Here is an 18,431-nt window from a genome sequence, read left to right on the forward strand (position 1 = left end):
AATAATAAAGTGTCTGGGATTTGCTTCAGAATAATGCAGGGGTGGGTGGAAAGTGGATAAGATATACGTGGAATAAGATTGACCATGGGTTGAAAATTGTTGAAGTTGGGTAATGGCCATAGGGGTTCATTATAATGTTCTCACTATTTTGGTACAATTTTGAAAATTATCATAGTAAAAGTTAAAATTATACAATAAAGGGTGGGGTATTATTAGGCATTCAGATTCATGACCGAGGAAAACTTAAATTCTTTTCAGAGAAAATCATAGCCTGCTGTTTCTGTAATTCCTTTTTATTCCTTGCTCTGGATTAAAACGCAAACTCCTAAACCTTTGCTGGGTCTTTCTTACTTAACACTACTTAATGGAGATCTTGATAAGCAACGTGTTTGACTTCAGGTCTGGGTAATTACTTACTAAATAATAAACCCTGAAATTTTAAATTGCTTACCATATGTAGTGCAAATGTGTTACAAATTAAAGAAACTATTCTCTAAAGTACATGTGCAGACCTGAAAATCAGTGTTAAATAGGCCTTGTAACAAAGTGATGTTGTAGCTTAATGAGAATTTCTTAAGTGTTGCTCTAGTAGTATTGAAAGGAAAGTTTGCTGATGAGAAATGACAAAGCATTTTTTATATATGTTAAATAGCGTTACAAGGTTAAGCATCCGGTGAAGCCTTTATTAACAATCTCACTTTACTTTTCCTACCTTTCTAATAGGAGTGCATCTTGAAGTCTTCTAGGATCTCCAGAGTGAAACTCATTGTGGTCAAGACTCTAACTTGGAGGGACCATGGAACAGTATACAGCAAACAGCAATAGTTCAACAGAGCAGATTGTTGTACAGGCTGGACAGATTCAGCAGCAGGTATGGAAGTAAAACTGCTTTAAACATCACAGCAAAAGAGCTGATAATAGCACTGCTCAGTAGCGGAATTGAGAGGTCTCAGATCTTATAAGAGTGGGTCTGGTGACTTGTGCTGAAGTGCTTTTCAAAGATTAGATTTGTTGCAGTTTCTCTCATTTTCTCTGTTCAGAAGTCTATATCCAGTCCATAACCACTTAGAATTTGATTTCATGGGAGCCTGGTTTAATAGTAAATTGCCCCCTTTCATCGTATTAGAAATCCAACACCTAGTCTGTTTTCAGATGGAATTATGGAGGGGTTTTTTTTTGTTCTTCCTGGATTCAGTTTGGTTGTTTCTCTTATTGATTAAGCTACCTTGTGGTCTAGTAAGGCTTTGGCCACAATAAACAAACCAAGGTAGCTTCTAAGAAATCCACTGTCCTTTGATTTGATCCATCACAGTGCTTATTTTGAAAAGCTCTAGTTTAACATGAGGATAATATTTAGATAGCCACACTTGTGGATAAGCACATATTAGAAAGGAATTCCCTGCTGCTGGTTTATCCTAATTAAGATAGGTTGCCTTCTTGAATTTATACACAGATTACATTTTCTGATGATTTATACCTGGCTTTATTTTAGGAAAACTTCACTTGTTTTTTCTCCCTGGAAGAAAAGAAATTTATTGTGCATTGATTTACCCTTAGGCCAAGATTGGGAATGTTTTATTTCTAAAATGGAACTTAAATAATATAGAAGAGTAGTTAGTAGGGAGGGCAGAGGATGTTTTGATGGTGAGTTGTTCCATCTAATGATCAAAGAAAGGAGCTACTCTTGATTAAAAGAGATTAATTATCGAAATTCCTTTGCTGGCTTTTCCTTCCACGTAACTGCAGCTTCCTTCAACTGCCTTGGTAGAAAAGGGGATTCCACAGAGGACCCTCCATTCATACCAATGCCCTGGTGGGGGAATTCTTGTTCTGTCAGAACTTATTATTAGGAGTAATAAAAATTAGGTTGAATCTGTGAACACATTGCTTCTAAGGCAGTCCAGCTGAGTAGGAGTGAGCCTGGTTTGGGGACATGAGAGCAGTGACCTCATGAAGGTGATTTTGGCTCACAGTGATTACCTTCATTCTTCCTTTCTGGGGATTGCATTTAAGTTCCAGAAATTCTTCATTGTAGCTTCAAAGCTGATAAAACCTGGGCTGCCCTGGTGGCGCAGTGGTTGAGAGTCCGCCTGTTGATGCAGGGGACACGGGTTCGTGCCCCGGTCCGGGAAGATCCCACATGCCACGGAGCGGCTGGGCCCCTGAGCCATGGCCGCTGAGCCTGCGCGTCTGGAGCCGGTGCTCCACAACGGGAGAGGCCACAACAGTGAGAGGCCCGCGTACCGCAAAAAAAGCTACTAAAACCTGATTAACTTTTTTGTTCTTGTGAATTCATTTGAGGAAATAAAAAGAGCTTTAAAATAACTTCACGAAGAAGGATCAAATACCTATTTTTGGAGGGAAGGACTGTTAAAAAAAAATTTTGTTAATGATGTTAGCTATATTGGTTTTTTTGAGTCATGGAAGTGTGTTTTGAGTTCCACTCTGGGGACAAAGGGCTAATATCTGTAATCTGTTACTTCAACAAAACAGCTTCAGTATAGGGAGTCTACAGTTTGAAAGTCCTGTGTAGGGTGGGGCTATTGAAAGAAGACCCTCCCTCTCCCACAAGAGGTAAGGTGACCTCATGTCTTGAACTATACATTTCCTTCCTGACACATTTCAAGCTCTTCCTGTTCCTGTTCTCAGCAGCAGGGTGGTGTTACTGCTGTCCAGTTGCAGACTGAGGCCCAGGTGGCATCCGCCTCAGGCCAGCAAGTCCAGACCCTCCAGGTAGTGGTGCCCTCTCTGATTCTCTGTAAGCACTGCATGAACTTCTCCTCTCCTCATGTTTGGTGCTGCTTGTGGTAGGATCTCATGGAGAAATGGCAAAGTCAGTTGCATGTCTTTGATGCTGCTAACTTGTCTTTGAGGCTTAGAAGATGCCAGTTTCCTAATGTTTCATGCTAAATCATGTAGTGACCCCAGTATCAATTTTCTGAAAAGTGCCTTTTGGCTAATGTTCCTTGGTAATGTCTGGGAAAGAATCAGTATAAGGGACAGGAAGAAATTCTTACAAGTGGCATTAGAACCTATTTAGAGATCAAACTGTAATAAGATTGCATGGTAACTTTTCTTGAGTTTGTATTATGATAGTGGAGAAGAAAATATATACATTTTACTAGGGTAGATTGTGCTTTATTTTTATTAAAAGGACAACTTGGCTGTCCTGTCCTGCAATAATGATTGCACTTGACAAGATTGATCTAATCCCTGAATCTTGTTAATCTCTTAACTGCTATCTTTTCATTACCTTTCTTAGGGAAATAATGACTTGTCTTATTGTTAGATCTGCAGAGATTGCCCCATAGCTCTTGGACAGAGGTGGGATATGCTTTCCGTAAGTCTTAAGTATTATAGCCACCATAAGAATTTCTACTTAAACAATGCAGTTTCCTAACATTATGTATGACCAAGTTAAATATGTAAATTGGGGTTATATTTTGGCCAGTTCCTATGTAAAGATAAGTGAAGAAGCATAAGTCTTTTCTGAGTTTATAGGTTACTTTAACTAAAATGACCATATTTTTGAGAAACTGACAAGATTTGAGTACCCTGCCTTTTTCCCTCCATTGAATGGAAATGATTCAGGGTAGGACCTAGAATGTAGAACTGGCATCTCACTTTATTACTAGTGCTGCTTAGCAAGTATCCTGCAGTGAACTACCCCTTATTGTAATCATTTCACTTTACCCTTTCAGCCCCACTCCCAAACCTGCCACTCATAGTGTTTGATGATGATGTACAGCCAATTCGGCACATAAATTAAGCTGAAATAAGCTGAGTTCATAGGTACTCCCAAACTATATTCAAATCTCAGTTCAGCAGTTTGTTTTTCATGTTTTTCATGCTTGCTTCATCTTATTGAAATATAAAACAGTATTGTCATTAACCACTTGTGGAATGGGAATGTAACATGCTCTTAACTGTATGGCTTCTTGTCTGATGCATGTATGCTTGTATTCATTCATATGTTGTAAAAACAGTGGGTTCCGTGGAGTCTCAAATAGTTGATCATGTGCATATATAGGGAAAAGTGTGTCAATGAAGGGAAACGTTAAGATGATGGATAGCCGGAAAATTACTAATAGTTGTGCCTTAAAACTTGTGTTTCCTACTTAGGCAGATTTTATTTAAAGAAATGGAGGTACTTTATGAAAATAATGGAAACCTTTCCTCTAGGGCTCTCACTATTTTGGAGAATTTTAAATACTTCTTTCAGTTAGTCATGCAATAAATATTCTGGAAAGTCTTTCCTCATAGAGCATATGCAAGTCTTTAAAAAGTAAAGTGGAATTTCTCCATGAACAGTTTAACAAAATACAGGATTTGAATGTTCCTGAAGATTATGATATGCTTGGGGGTGGGGGGAGGCTTAATATATAATCTACTAATCTAGGACAGATTGGTCTTTTAACTAATTCCTCTTATTTGAACATACTTTCACTAGCATTAAGAATGATTATTTCAGATATACGGATTTTCTTCTGATCCGTTACAAATAATTCCTCAAAACAAAGATAGAAAGCTTGGACTTTCAGCTATTCTACTGAACTAAAGTGGCTTACTTTTTGGCTTTCAGAATGCAGTTAGCTAGATATTTTTATATTGAGACTCAAGCTGTTACAGAGCACTGACAGTGCCCTGGCTTCTAGAGTCATCCATGTACTCATTGGAGCTTGAAAGTTGGGAGTTGTTTGGTACACTTGAGTGCTTTGTATAATTTTCATATTTGTTAAAGCTAAAATAACTATGCAGGTATTGCAGGGTCCAGTGTGAGAAGTTCCACCACAGAGATTGTAAACTGACCAGCAATATATTTCTAGGCATTTTTGCTAGTGGGCTCCTTAAACAACCACAGGACTAGAATTCTCAGTGAGGTGAAGAGGGTAAAAGGTATATGTTTCATTTATGCTTGAGAAACTGTAGGGAGGAAGGGCATTCTATATAAGCTCCCAGAGCTGCTCACTACCTAACCTAGAGTGGTTGCTAGGTACAGTTTGATTTACTCCTTACAAGTTACTTAGAATTTATTTGCAGTCAACCACCATCCCCACCATCAGCCCTTCCTCTCATTGCCTCCTCTCCAGCCTTCACTAGAGACCATTCCTGGATATTGGTCTAAAAACGAAAATAGCCTTGATGATTTGATTAAATACTTCTCATGGGTTTAGCCTGTATTTGATGATAAATGCCTTGTATCTATTGAGACTTCCCAAAGACTCTGCTTATTCTCCATTATATCTGACCTTAAAGTATTCAGCTTGGCATTTAGTCAAAGATACTGTATTTTCGAAGAAGACTACTTGAGGATGAGGACTTGAGACTTATTTTCTTAGTGTCTCTCCTACCTTCTCCTCCTCTAGCAAGGCAGCAGAGTAGATGCAGTGATTGTCTTTTGGTAAAAACCATTTTGTGTCTTATGTTATTTCATTGTTCTTATTTTACTTTATTTCAGGTCCAGGGGCAGCCATTAATGGTACAAGTCAGTGGAGGCCAGTTAATCACATCAACTGGCCAACCCATCATGGTCCAGGCTGTTCCTGGTGGACAAGGTCAAACCATCATGCAAGTACCTGTATCTGGGACACAGGGTTTGCAACAGGTGAGTGGTATTTTTAAAAATGTTTAGACAGAATAATAGGAAACAGGTTTTAAGAAATAGGTTGTTGCAAACTGAAAATTGATATTGCACTTAATTGTTTCTTATCTTCTGTTCGCATTTAGTCGATTTCCCACCTTTGTAGTGTCAGTGATATAAAGCAGAGCTATACAGAAATTGGACATCTCTGTTAAGGACTAAGATATTAGACGTGATCTCAAATCAATGTAAAGAATATAAAAAGAATCTAGTTTAATAAAAGTAATTCATTGGTGTGATCTCAGTTGGCACTTCTGGGCACTAGGGGAGGGAATTTTATAGTCTTCATTTCCTTCCATGTAATTTATAACTTCAGTTATCCAGCAAGTGATGGAAATATTTCAGTTCAGACCTATTGCACACACCTCAAGCTGTACTTAGAGCAAAATTTATAAACTTAAATATTTTAAAAGAACTGCAAATAAACAATGGTATTTCTCTTAGAAAGTTAGGAAAAGAACAAAATGAGCAAAAGATAGGTTAAAATTAATGAAGTAGAAAACCAACAAATGTAGAAAAGGAATAAAAGCTGATTCCTTAAACAGACATATAGTTAGGTAAATCCACTGGAAAGACTGATTCAGAAACAGAAAACAAAAGTAAACAGGACACACGACTCTGTGGCATCAAATTTTTAGAGGGATTTTTATCTTGTTGGCAAAAATTTTAAATAGTAATTATATCCAGTGCTAGAATGGGTGTGAAGAAAATGAAACACTCATTATTTTTGGTAATTTTCAAATTCTAAAGTCATTTTGGAAAGGTATCTCACTCTTAAATACATAAGCCTTTTGATCTACCTGTCCTGCTTCTGAGAATCTATTCTATAGGAACAAAAGCATCAATATGTAGAGAGAAATGTACAGAGACATTTATTGCAGCATTCTACTAGCAAAAAATAAATAAAAAATTGTAGCCTGAGTGTCTGTTAATAAGGATAAAGAAATGGTTGAATACATCATACTATATTCACATGGAGTGTTATGTCCTTGTTAAAAAGGATGAACTGTTGACTTTGGGTGAGGGGTTAATATTGAAGTATTTTTAGTGAGAAATAGTGAGAAATAATTTGCAGAGAAGTATATACTTAAGTCATCTCACCTTTGTAATTAATAGCTAAATCCCAATGAGTATATATGTTTATGAACTTTTTACTAAAATTTTCTAAAGCTGTTTATATCTTTAATTTGTTTTAACAGTTACAATTATTTCATTAATGTCTTCATTTTTCTGGAGGAATGTAATATAAGTTGAAAAAATTTGGCTATGCTTGATAAATCAAACTTTTAAGTTTTGCATATTCCCTTGTAGTCCTGTGCACACCTTTCAGACATAGTTATACACACGCATATAGTTTTCATTGTTGTGTGTTTGGTGTTTTTGTTTGTTTTACTTTGCTTTTTTTTCCCCCACATGATTTTCTTATCATTTTTAATTCCTTCATCATGGTCAATTTGATGAATCAGAATTTCTAATTTACAAAGTGTATTTAGGGATTTTTGTTTTATTTTTCTTTTTTTTCTTTTATAGGTAAGATTACTATAAATGTATTTGAATTTTATAGCTTTATTTTTTCAGTTGAATTTAATCTTACGGTAATTTCTTTGGAGTGGAAGAATTGGTTAGGCAAAGGGTAAGATCATTTTTAAGGCTATTGCATATTTTTGCCAAGATAGAGTTTTAGTTAGGATTAAAAATAGTTTCCATGTTTCTCCATGCATAAATGTATGAGCCTTTAAATATATTTTAGTGTGTGTACTTGCCTCAGTTTCACACTGCTATTTCATTTCTGTCCTTGCTGTCATTGCCTCGTCTCCAACCCCCCCTTGCCACTCCCTCTTCTCTGTTGAATAGAAATAGTGTGATTCAGTGCTAGGAACATTGTACCACGAGTGCAATGACCTGACTTCATTCACAGGTCTGCCATTAAACAAACTTTCTGATCTTGGCCAAGTCATTTGAGGGTCAGTTTTCTCATTTGAAAATGCAGTTTATATCAGGTGATTGCTAGGGTTCATTTCAGCTCTAAATTCTGTGATTTTTCAGCTCTAAATTTTGGGATTTTTTTTTGGCCTTTAAGAGACATTGAAATGGTTATTTTATTCCCCTCCCTCCAATCAGGACTGTAACTAATCAAACCATCTTGGAAAAATTATTTTCTGTTAATGTTATATAATATGGCTCTAGGTAAGATCCCATAGCCTCCCTTAGAATGCTTAAAATGTCAATCCATTTTTATTAGAGGTTGCTTTAGTGTTTTTTGAATAACCGCGTCTTTTAGAAGTGTACTTAACCTTTTTTTGGATTGCATCTCCTGTTTTAGAATTCCAGTGAAACCTATGCTCTCAGATTAATATCCCTGGCTTGATATAGACAATGGAACTAAAGTAGAGAGCCAAGAAATAGATGCAAGAATATTGGAAATTGGTATATTACAAAAATAGTATAAAGTATAAGTGAAGAAATGGTTTAAGAACGATATCAAAAAAGAAAATTGATCTCTATCTCATGCTATATCAAAAATACTTGCTAGATAGATTACAAATCTAAATGGAAAAAAGCATACTTCGAAACTTTTATGTTCTCTTTATAGGAATATTTTCTTTATGCTGTGGGGTAGAGAAGGATTTCTTAAAGACAAAAATTGATTTGACTACTTTAAAATAAAAACTTGTATACATCAAAATATATCGTGAAACAAAGGTAAAAGATAAAATTTGGAGAAGGTATTTTTAACACTTAACTGGGTTTGTATCCAGAATACATTTTAAAAAAAATTTTTATGTATTGATATGAAAATAACAATCCAGTAGAAAAATGGGCAAAGAATATGAATAGATAGAAGAGGAAACCCTATTGACCAGTAACACGTATTCCTTGCTATCCAAAACAGGTAGAAAAAGATCCAGATAACCAGATAAATTTCTTTACTTGTTTATTTACCAACACTTTCTAATTTAATTTGTTAAATCTCAGTGTTGACTGCAGGGGTGTCTAATATGATAGTCTCAACCTTTCTGTACAGAATCTTTTAAGGATTTTGTATATGCATATTTATAGAATCCCAGTTGGAAAAATTAGGAATTACTTAATTTTTTTTAATATGTTATTATAAAAAACTTCAAACAGACAAAAACAAAGAGAATGGTATGGTGAATCCTCATCACTCATTTTAACACACAAACTAGTATTATGTTTAAGTAAATCCATTTTCATCTGTATTCCCCTACTCAAGGGCTATTTTGAATATATGTAGTACCATTTCATCTATTAAAAATAGGGTATATTAGGTATATTTAGGGTATATTTTTAAATGAACATGCTTTTAAAAATATATACCCATGCCAGCCTATCATCGTTTTTAAAACTGACATTGATTCCTTAATATCATCCAGTATCTAGACAGTGGTCAGAATTCCCCCGTTGTTTCACAAATGGAAAACAAGTTATCTCTAATTCATAATCGAGCAAAACAGGACTTCTTTTTTTCCTCTTTAGGGCATTTCCTGCCTTCTAGAGGAATTTGGGTAACTAACACTCCAGAACCATAGGAGGCCAGTGTCAGCAGGATACTAATCTTTTATGTCCTGTTCCGCAGATACAGTTGGTCCCACCTGGACAGATCCAGATCCAGGGTGGGCAGGCTGTGCAGGTACAGGGCCAGCAGGGCCAGACCCAGCAGATCATCATCCAGCAGCCCCAGACAGCCGTCACTGCTGGCCAGACGCAGGTAATTCCACTGTCCACTGTGTCACCACAGGAGCACAGCTGCTGTGGGAGGGTTAGACAACTGAGTCAAATATTTCACATGTAGTAGAAATGGGGAAGAAAACCATCCAAAAAATTTCTTTTTCTTAAAAAGGACTACATAGTCCTTTTCTTTGTGGTGTCTCTGGAATCCGTTAAATTGTGGCATTATTTATTTCCTACAGACGCAACAGCAGATTGCTGTCCAGGGGCAGCAAGTGGCACAGACTGCCGAAGGGCAGACCATCGTCTATCAGCCAGTTAACGCAGATGGCACCATTCTCCAGCAAGGTACGTGTGCCCATCATTTCTGTGGCACTTTTGGGGGGGCATCCTTTTTATCTTGAGCAAATGACTGCTTTAGAAATTTTGTGGTGACCTCTATACGACATATTTTTGAAAAACAACAGAATTTCCTCTAAGTCTCCGTTGATTGTTTAGTTCCTTGTCACCAATATGCGACCAATGTTGATTCCATTTGTAGAACTACAGTGGTTGTTAAAGACAACCACTAGGACCCTAAGGATTATATAAGCTTTTTATTCTTTCTGGGAAGAAATGTTTTCTAAATAGAAGATGAGAAATATGGAGTTTCTTTAGTGGTAGAGACATACATCGTAAGTCAAGTTGGCATTTATTGCTATTGCTGCTTTTTTTTTTTTTTTCCCCTGGGCCACTTCATTATTAATTTATTCCAAAAAGACTTATATGCCCACTGTATATATGTAGCACATTACTAAAGTAGTTTTCTTCTCAAAGACCCTCTAATCTAGTAAGTGAGACATGCATGTGACCAAATAAACACAGTGCATAGCCCTTATTAGAGGTATGTATTCTATGACTAAAGGTTTGACATGTGATTAAATTCAGCAGCATACAAGATCCAGTGAGTGCAGTAAGTGTGCTCTCCCATGACTCGGGCCTGAACTGGCAGGAGCTCAGAGAATGATGAACAAATCCTCAAGTGCTGCTGTTGATAGCTTGGGGGCTTGGAGTACCTGGTTTAATTGGAAGTTTTAGTCCTGCAGCTGTTTGACTCATTGTCAATTTAGGGTTAACAAATTAAAAGTTTATAAAAATCTTCATCCTGAAGCAGGTTATTCATATATATAAGAACAGTTGATACAGCTGGAGTCATACTGACCCATAGAAAGGGAAGCCTCTAAACTTTTTGGTCACCCATTGAAAACTATCATTGGAATACCCAGGGAATTATCCATTTCAAGGGTAGTTTTATTCAGAACTGGAACCCAGATAGTTAATAGAATTTCTAAGATTGTGACTACTTGGATTATATACAGCAAACCAGGGAGAGAATGGAGGAGTGCTTTTTTTCTCCTTGTGCTATTGAGTATATTTTTCCAGGGTGAATAAGTGTGTGCCACATAGAAGAGGGACTAACTGTGTTCCCTCCTTTCTGTGTACCTGTTTTTTGTTTGTTTTATGTTTTATTTTCTTAAAGTTACAGTCCCTGTTTCAGGCATGATCACCATCCCTGCAGCCAGTTTGGCAGGAGCACAGATTGTTCAGACCGGAGCCAATACCAACACAACCAGCAGTGGGCAAGGGACTGTCACTGTGACACTACCAGTGGCAGGCAATGTGGTCAATTCAGGAGGGATGGTCATGGTAAGAAAATTGATTTTTCATTTCACTGTTCTCATCTGTAATTTGTTTTTCCATGTATCTTTGTCTTTGAAAATTTCTTCAACTTGCAATTTGATATCTCTCATAAAGCTTGTTTATAATGCTGACCTCTTGGGATTGTGATTAATCCCTTAAGACACTTACAGAGATCTCCTTTTACAATAAACATTACAACAAACCATAATTCATTCTGAGCACCTACTATGTGCCAGAGACTATTCTAGGTGCTAGAGATAGAGCAGAAGATAAACAGATGTATTTGCTTTTCTGTAATCTTATTCCTAATTCAAATAATGAAGGGAGATACTAGCTACTGATCTTTGGGAACTGGAAAGTATATTGCCCAGAGTGGGTAAAACAAGAAGTAAGTTCAAAATTAGAAAGATTGTAATCAATAGAGAAACCAAAAACTGTGATGTAAATATATTGGGAAGATAGGGAAGGGGAGTTGGGTGGTGTGAGTGAAAGCTAAATCCTCATATATGTCAAAGTAGGGTGTCAGTGTACAGTACCTAAAATGGATAAATTAAGAATGAGTAATACAGACCTGCACAGAAGTAGAGGAACTACCAGAAAAAACAATACAACCATTCAAAGTTGTTATAGTTGGGAAGGTAGTGGGGCACGGGAGCCCGTTACTTGTTTCCTCATACATTTAGTACAGTGTTTTGTTTTTGTTTGTTTAGGAAAATATGGGTTGAATTATATAGTAAGTTAACAATTTAATTAAATTATTTATATAACTAAAAGCGTTTAGTAGCACTTGGTCAATCTGAACCTATGCTCCTTTGTGTTTTCCTTGTGCTCTTTCATTGCCTTACGATTGCCGTTCATGACCATTAGATGGCAGCAGACACTCCTAGAAAATGGAGCAGTTGTATGGACAAAAATTTGGACATGGTTGTGTCATTTCTCAGTATGGCTCCTTGGCCCCTATTACAGAATCATCTGGAATGTTTGTTGAAAATGCAGGCCTTCATCTCAAAAAATCTACAAACAATAAATGCTGGATGGGGTGTGGAGAAAAGGGAACCCTCTTGCACTGTTGGTGGGAATGTAAATGGATACAGCCACTATGGAGAACAGTATGGAGGTTCCTTAAAAAACTAAAAATAGAACTACCATATGACCCAGCAATCCTACTACTGGACATATACCCTGAGAAAACCATAACTCAAAAAAAAGTCATGTACCACAATGTTGATTGCAACTCTATTTATAATAGCCAGGACATGGAAGCAACCTAAGTGTCCATCAACAGATGAATGGATAAAGAAGATGTGGCACATATACACAATGGAATATTACTCAGCCATAAAAGGAAACGAAATTGAGTTATTTGTAGTGAGGTGGATGGACCTAGAGTCTGTCATACAGAGTGAAGTAAGTCAGAAAGAGAAAAACAAATACCGTATGCTAACACATATATATGGAATCTAAGAGAAAAAAAAAAAAAGGTCATGAAGAACCTAGGGGTAAGACGGGAATAAAGACACAGACCTACTAGAGCATGGACTTGAGGATGTGGGGAGGGGGAAGGGTAAGCTGTGACAAAGTGAGAGAGTGGCATGGCCATATATACACTACCAAACATAAAATAGATAGCTAGTGGGAAGTAGCCGCATAGCACAGGGAGATCAGCTCAGTGCTTTGTGACCACCTAGAGGGGTGGGATAGGGAGAGTGGGAGGGAGGGAGACGCAAGAGGGAAGAGATGTGGGGATATATGTATATGTATAACTGATTCACTTTGTTATAAAGCAGAAACTAACACACCATTGTAAAACAATTATACTCCAATAAAGATGTTAAAAAAAATAAAATAAAATGCAGGCCTTTGGTGTAAATGTTCTCCAAGAATCTGCATTTAAATAAGTGTCCTATAAAAGCTGCTTTTTGTAGCATTCAGAAGAAAACTAACAGGGACCAATAAACTGTTTCCCATGTCCATACTTCATGTTGCTAGTTAATAAGCTCTGATTTTCTTTTCACACAGATGGTACCTGGTGCTGGCTCTGTGCCTGCTATCCAGAGAATCCCTCTCCCTGGGGCAGAGATGCTTGAAGAAGAGCCTCTCTATGTGAATGCCAAACAGTACCACCGTATACTTAAGAGGAGGCAAGCCCGGGCTAAATTAGAGGCAGAAGGGAAAATTCCAAAGGAAAGAAGGGTATGTATAACATTGGGAAGGATACAGGATGAGAACGGCAGGGTTCTACTTTTGAAATTACCTTTTATGTAGTTTGTTTCCTTGAGTACCTTCCAAACATTGAAGTTAGATAGCTGTTACCTTTTATAAAAGCATTTATTATTGCTATATGGAGCTGCAACTACAATATTTAAAAAATAACTATGACATAAATAGGGTGTTTTTTTTTATCTTACGTAAAAGAAGTCCAGAGATAAATTGTCTTGGGCTGTGGTAGCACATTTCCAGTCCTCAAGACCCATTCTCCTCCTTTCTTACTGTCCTGATATTCTTAGTATGCTGTCCATAGTCCAAGATGACTGTCTGGGCTTTAGCCTAGGAGCAAAGGGAATAAGAAAGGCATTCTTTCAATGAAACATTCAAGAAGTTCCATACATCTCATTAGCCAAAGTTTAATTACATGGCCACACTTAACTGCAAATAAGTATAGGAAATGCAGTCTTTTTACTGAGCAGCCAACTAAAATTTGGTTTGTTATTAAAGTGAAGGAGAGGATATATATTGGGAGGTAGGTAGTGATCTCTCATATCTTTGGGGAATCTTTATTATTACTCATTTGGCATTTACATTCTTATGGTAGTTAGATATGGTTAGCTGCTGTTTGTGTTTTCTACAAAGATTTCTCCATAATACAAGGTCATAATTGCCCCTGGTGGGTTTGATCACAGCTGTCCTAAACTTTTGAGCATTAGACAGCTATGCTAGTTTCAGCTAGTAGTTTTATTTTTCTTATTTTAGAAATACCTGCATGAGTCTCGGCACCGTCATGCCATGGCACGGAAGCGTGGTGAAGGTGGACGATTTTTCTCTCCAAAGGAAAAAGATAGTCCCCATATGCAGGTAAGAAGATTTATACCTTTTATTCTTCTCTTACTGCCTTGTATTTTCTTGGGTGGAAGCCTTCACATTGTCCTCCTGATATTTTCAAACTAGGGACTAATCAGTCTCTAAACTAGATGCAACATTGTGTGTCTTAGAGCCCTTTTCACCTTAAAAGAACTAAGGTCTTTAATCAGTGGCCTTTATTCCTTCCAGTCTTTGCCAGTTATTACTATTAATTCCTTCTTGAAATTCTCACTTTTCTTGATTTTCAAAGAACAAGTTTGTTTCTTAGTGTAGTAGTAGCAGCAGCAGCAGCAGCTAACACTTAACTGCCAGCCATTATGTTAAGCACTTTTCTTTTGTAAGCATTTTTTCATTGAATCTTTACAACAAGCTCAAGCCCCATGAGGTAAGAATTATAGTTTCTATTTTACATTTGAATCTGAGGTTTAGAGGGGTTAAGTCATTTGCCTAAGGTAAAATATTTAATAAAATGGTGCAACTGAAATTCATACCTAGGCAGTGTAATTCCAGAACTCAGTCTGTAACCATACTGGTTCTTACATCTAATTTCACTGATTGTATCTTATTGGCATTTCTAGTCAGTATGTCCAAAATAGAACGGTTGGTTTTTTTATTTTATTATTTATTTATTTTTTATTAGTTTCTGCTTTATAACAAAGTGAATCAGTCATACATATACATCTGTTCCCACATCCCTTCCCTCCTGTGTCTCCCTCCCTCCCACCCTCCCTATCCCACCCCTCCAGGCGGTCACAAAGCACCGAGCCGATCTCCCTGTGCTATGCGGCTGCTTCCCACTATCTATCTACCTTACGTTTGGTACTGTATATATGTCCATGCCTCTCTTTCGCTTTGTCACAGCTTACCCTTCCCCCTCCCCATATCCTCAAGTCCATTCTCAAGTAGGTCTGTGTCTTTATTCCTGTTTTACCCCTAGGTTCTTCATGACATTTTTTTTTCTTAAATTCCATATATATGTGTTATCTTTGTCTTTCTCTTTCTGACTTACTTCACTCTGTATGACAGACTCTAGGTCTATCCACCTCATTACAAATAGCTCAGTTTCGTTTCTTTTTATGGCTGAGTAATATTCCATTGTATATATGTGCCACATCTTCTTTATCCATTCATCTGATGATGGACACTTAGGTTGTTTCCATCTCCAGGCTATTGTGAATAGAGCTGCTATGAACATTTTGGTACATGTCTCTTTTTGAATTATGGTTTTCTCAGGGTATGTGCCTAGTAGTGGGAAAGTCCTCTTGGTTTTAACTCTAAAATATATTCTGAATCACCTTACTTTTTTCCCTCGTAACTGCTGTCAGCCTGGTCTAACCTGCTCTTCTTTGCTTCAGTTATTACAGCAGCTGCCTAGTCTCCCTTCTTCCCCTCTTATGCCCCTCTAGTTCACTCTCCACATCTTAGTGTGATCTTTCTAAACGTGTATCATATCACATCACCATCCTGCTTAAATCCCTTCTACTCCCACCCTTTTCCATTTGCACTTAGACTAAAATACAGAGTTCTTACCATGGCCAGCAAGGCCCTGCATGATCTAGCTCCTGCCCACTTCTGGCTTTATTTCCTCCTGCTGCTTGGTCTTTATGCTCTTGCTGTGGTGTTCAGGAACCTTTGTCTTCAGAATAGCTGGTCTGAAAAGCTTTTCACGCCATCCTTTTGCTTTGCTATCTCCTTGTTTTAGGTCTTGGTTTAAATCTAAGAGGCCATATCCAGAGGTCTCTTCTACCCCATTATTTTCTCACATCTTCCTTTTCTTTTGAGTGCAATATTGATAATAATCATATTGTTTTATTTGTGTGATCGTGCAGTAGTTGTCTCCTTCACTAGACCGTAAGCTGTGTAGAAAGTCGAGGATTGTTGTTCTCGATTGTACTTAGCATGATGCACATTTAAAAACAAGCACTCTGTAAATGTTTGTTGAATTAATGTGTTCCTCTCATTTACTGATTCTTTATTCTGTATACCCATCACATCCCACCTGCACTACTGTCAAATCTGTCTTTATAAGATGGTGCTTTCTTAATCATGTCAGTCCCGTGCTCAAGGACGCATGCTAGTTGCTCATTGCTTTCTGCAGCAGATCTCAAACTATTTCTGTAAGTTACTTAGCCTCACTTCCTTCACCAGTAAAGTGGGATGCTATTGATACTTTATAGGAATGTTGGCATTTCATGCAGTAAGTCACTTTAGGCACCTGTTTAGCACAGTGCTTAGTGCATGGTGAGAGCTCAGTAGAGGCTGGTTATTGTTCATGCTCACTGATCAAGACCCAGCCTCTGGTCCTACCACCTTCAGCTTTTTCTTGGATCACACCAGTTGAGGCTTCAGAGTGTTGGTGTGGAGGAACTGAATGTGGTTACTGCCGAGTGTTGCAAAAAGCTTCCAAGGACTGATCCCCTCCCCCTTTTTTTGCCACACTGCACGGCTTACAGGATCTTAGTTCCCCGACCGGGGATTGAACCCAGGCCATGGCAGTGAAAGCGCCAGATCCTAGCCACTGGACCACCAGGGAACTCCCAAGGACTGTTCCTTGTCTTAACACTGCAGGTTTTTTGGTAAAAGGCAGGCAGTAGGCAGAGTTTAAGGGAAAGAAGATTAAGTCGTAGCCAAGAGGTTTGGGAGTTAGTTCTTGCTGGGCTCCTCACTAACTTTTTGACTCTAGTCCAGGCAAATCACTTCACCCATCCAGGCTTCAGGTTTATCTACAAAATGAGTGCATTAAAGTAAATAAATTCCAGCGTCCTTTCCAGCCCTGCTGCTCAGTATTTAAATATGATGATCAGAAAATATACAACATGACTTGGTTTCTCTGGGTCTTCTTCTTAGCCGCCTAAGGATCCTTAATCCTTAAGCATAGAGCACAGCATAGGTGCTTAGAAAAGAGAGATACTCTCAACTCTGGAGTGTTTATTAATGGAATGCCAGGCCAGACTTGGAATCTTTTTATGAATAAGGTGTATTGTCTCTTCTTAGCTAATGGAGCTGCATTTCAATCCCTGTGTGCAGACTTAGATACATCACAAGCCTTTGGTTTACTTAGTTTGTGTATTTCCCTTGGTGATAAGTAGTGAGAGCCATGAGTTCCCAGTTCTTTTGCGAAGGACTTTAATTGTTATGCTTTCTTTGTAGGATCCAAATCAAGCAGATGAAGAGGCTATGACACAGATCATCCGAGTGTCCTAACCCCAGGCCATGTGATAGAACTGATCAAGGTCATGTTCCTCGCACTGTTTCCCACTGTTCCAAGGAAACTGATCAGCTCTTCCAACGGGACACTGACGATTACTTTCTGCCCTTTTCTACAGGACAGAAACCACTTAGTTTTTAATAAGTGGCTTAGTATTATAATTGCAAGGATGTCTGGCAAATTGAAGTCGCAAGCCTTTGTCTCACCCTTTCAGTCAGGACTTATTTCAGACTGTTGGTGACGTTGACATTTCATGGATTGGGATGATGCAGGGGACCCGTGCCAGCCCAGCAGTACCACACCTAGCACTTAATGTTGACTGGTAATGCCAGCCAGCCATCTCAGCAGAGGAGAACGACCTTCTCAACCTAAACTGCAGTCAGGGAAGCTGCAGCCCACTCCTTCCCATGGATTCCAAACAGCACCCATCCCTCTGATGGGGGATCTCAGGCTGACTAATGGACACTTTGTATTCAGAGATGGTTTCCAGGCAAGGAACCTTCATCTCATGATATGGAAACAATAAATTCTCTGAGATACATTCATCTAATCTGTGGTAATAATAAGACTCCCTTCTACCCAGATGATAGGTTGGTATTTTTGGACTCCAGCCAAGAAGAAGCTAACTCTGGGGATAGACTGATAAAAGACTCAAGCACTAAAAATATAGCTGAATCTCTTAGCTTTGACAAGTTGTGGTCTGCTTGTCTGTCGACAGGTCATGTGGACTGTAGTTCTTGCTGTGGTTACTTTTAAGACAATTTAGAGTGTGCTGGACCTCGACACTGCCTTTCCTAAGTAGAGAACAAAATTACAGAACGTCTGTGCTGAAGTGCTGAGGACATTTGTAGTAATTACTTAACAGAGCAGAGCTAGAGATTTTCAATCACAGGCTTTGTGACAGCGTTTGGGGAATAGAAAGGTTCATGTTTGTTTCAGTCTAGAAGGACAAAGGGTAGTATATATACTCTCGTGTTGTCATAGCACGATCCACCAGTGGATGGATGCCTGGGATGGATCATTAAGGTGAAGAGAATAATTTACATTTATACTATAACCTTTTAACAAGCACGGAAAGGGAAAAGTCTGAGATTTGGTCCTTGACAATTTCTGGAAAGCACTGTTCAATCAAGC

General features: G+C 38.1%; 1 protein-coding gene across 15 annotated transcripts; it reads left to right on the plus strand.

Moving 5' to 3' along the window:
• Positions 1-796: 796 nt before the first annotated feature.
• On the plus strand, positions 797-17,293 carry NFYA (nuclear transcription factor Y subunit alpha; the record flags this gene model as incomplete). Of its 15 annotated transcripts, none has more annotated exons than XM_079713275.1 (9): positions 797-871; positions 2,650-2,736; positions 5,459-5,605; positions 9,240-9,371; positions 9,574-9,685; positions 10,857-11,017; positions 13,031-13,204; positions 13,982-14,083; positions 17,240-17,293. In XM_079713275.1, the coding sequence occupies 9 exons, from the start codon at positions 797-799 to the stop codon at positions 17,291-17,293; spliced, it is 1,044 nt and encodes a 347-aa protein (XP_079569401.1). The 15 variants fall into 15 exon arrangements, with proteins under 15 accessions (XP_079569401.1, XP_079569414.1, XP_079569409.1 ...); XM_079713288.1 differs by having other exon boundaries at positions 9,574-9,679; positions 10,869-11,017; XM_079713283.1 differs by having other exon boundaries at positions 2,650-2,733.
• Between the last annotated feature and the right edge of the window lie 1,138 nt (positions 17,294-18,431).

Source organism: Hyperoodon ampullatus (genome assembly GCF_949752795.1).
Source record: "Hyperoodon ampullatus genome assembly, chromosome: 10".
Lineage (NCBI taxonomy): Eukaryota > Metazoa > Chordata > Mammalia > Artiodactyla > Ziphiidae > Hyperoodon > Hyperoodon ampullatus.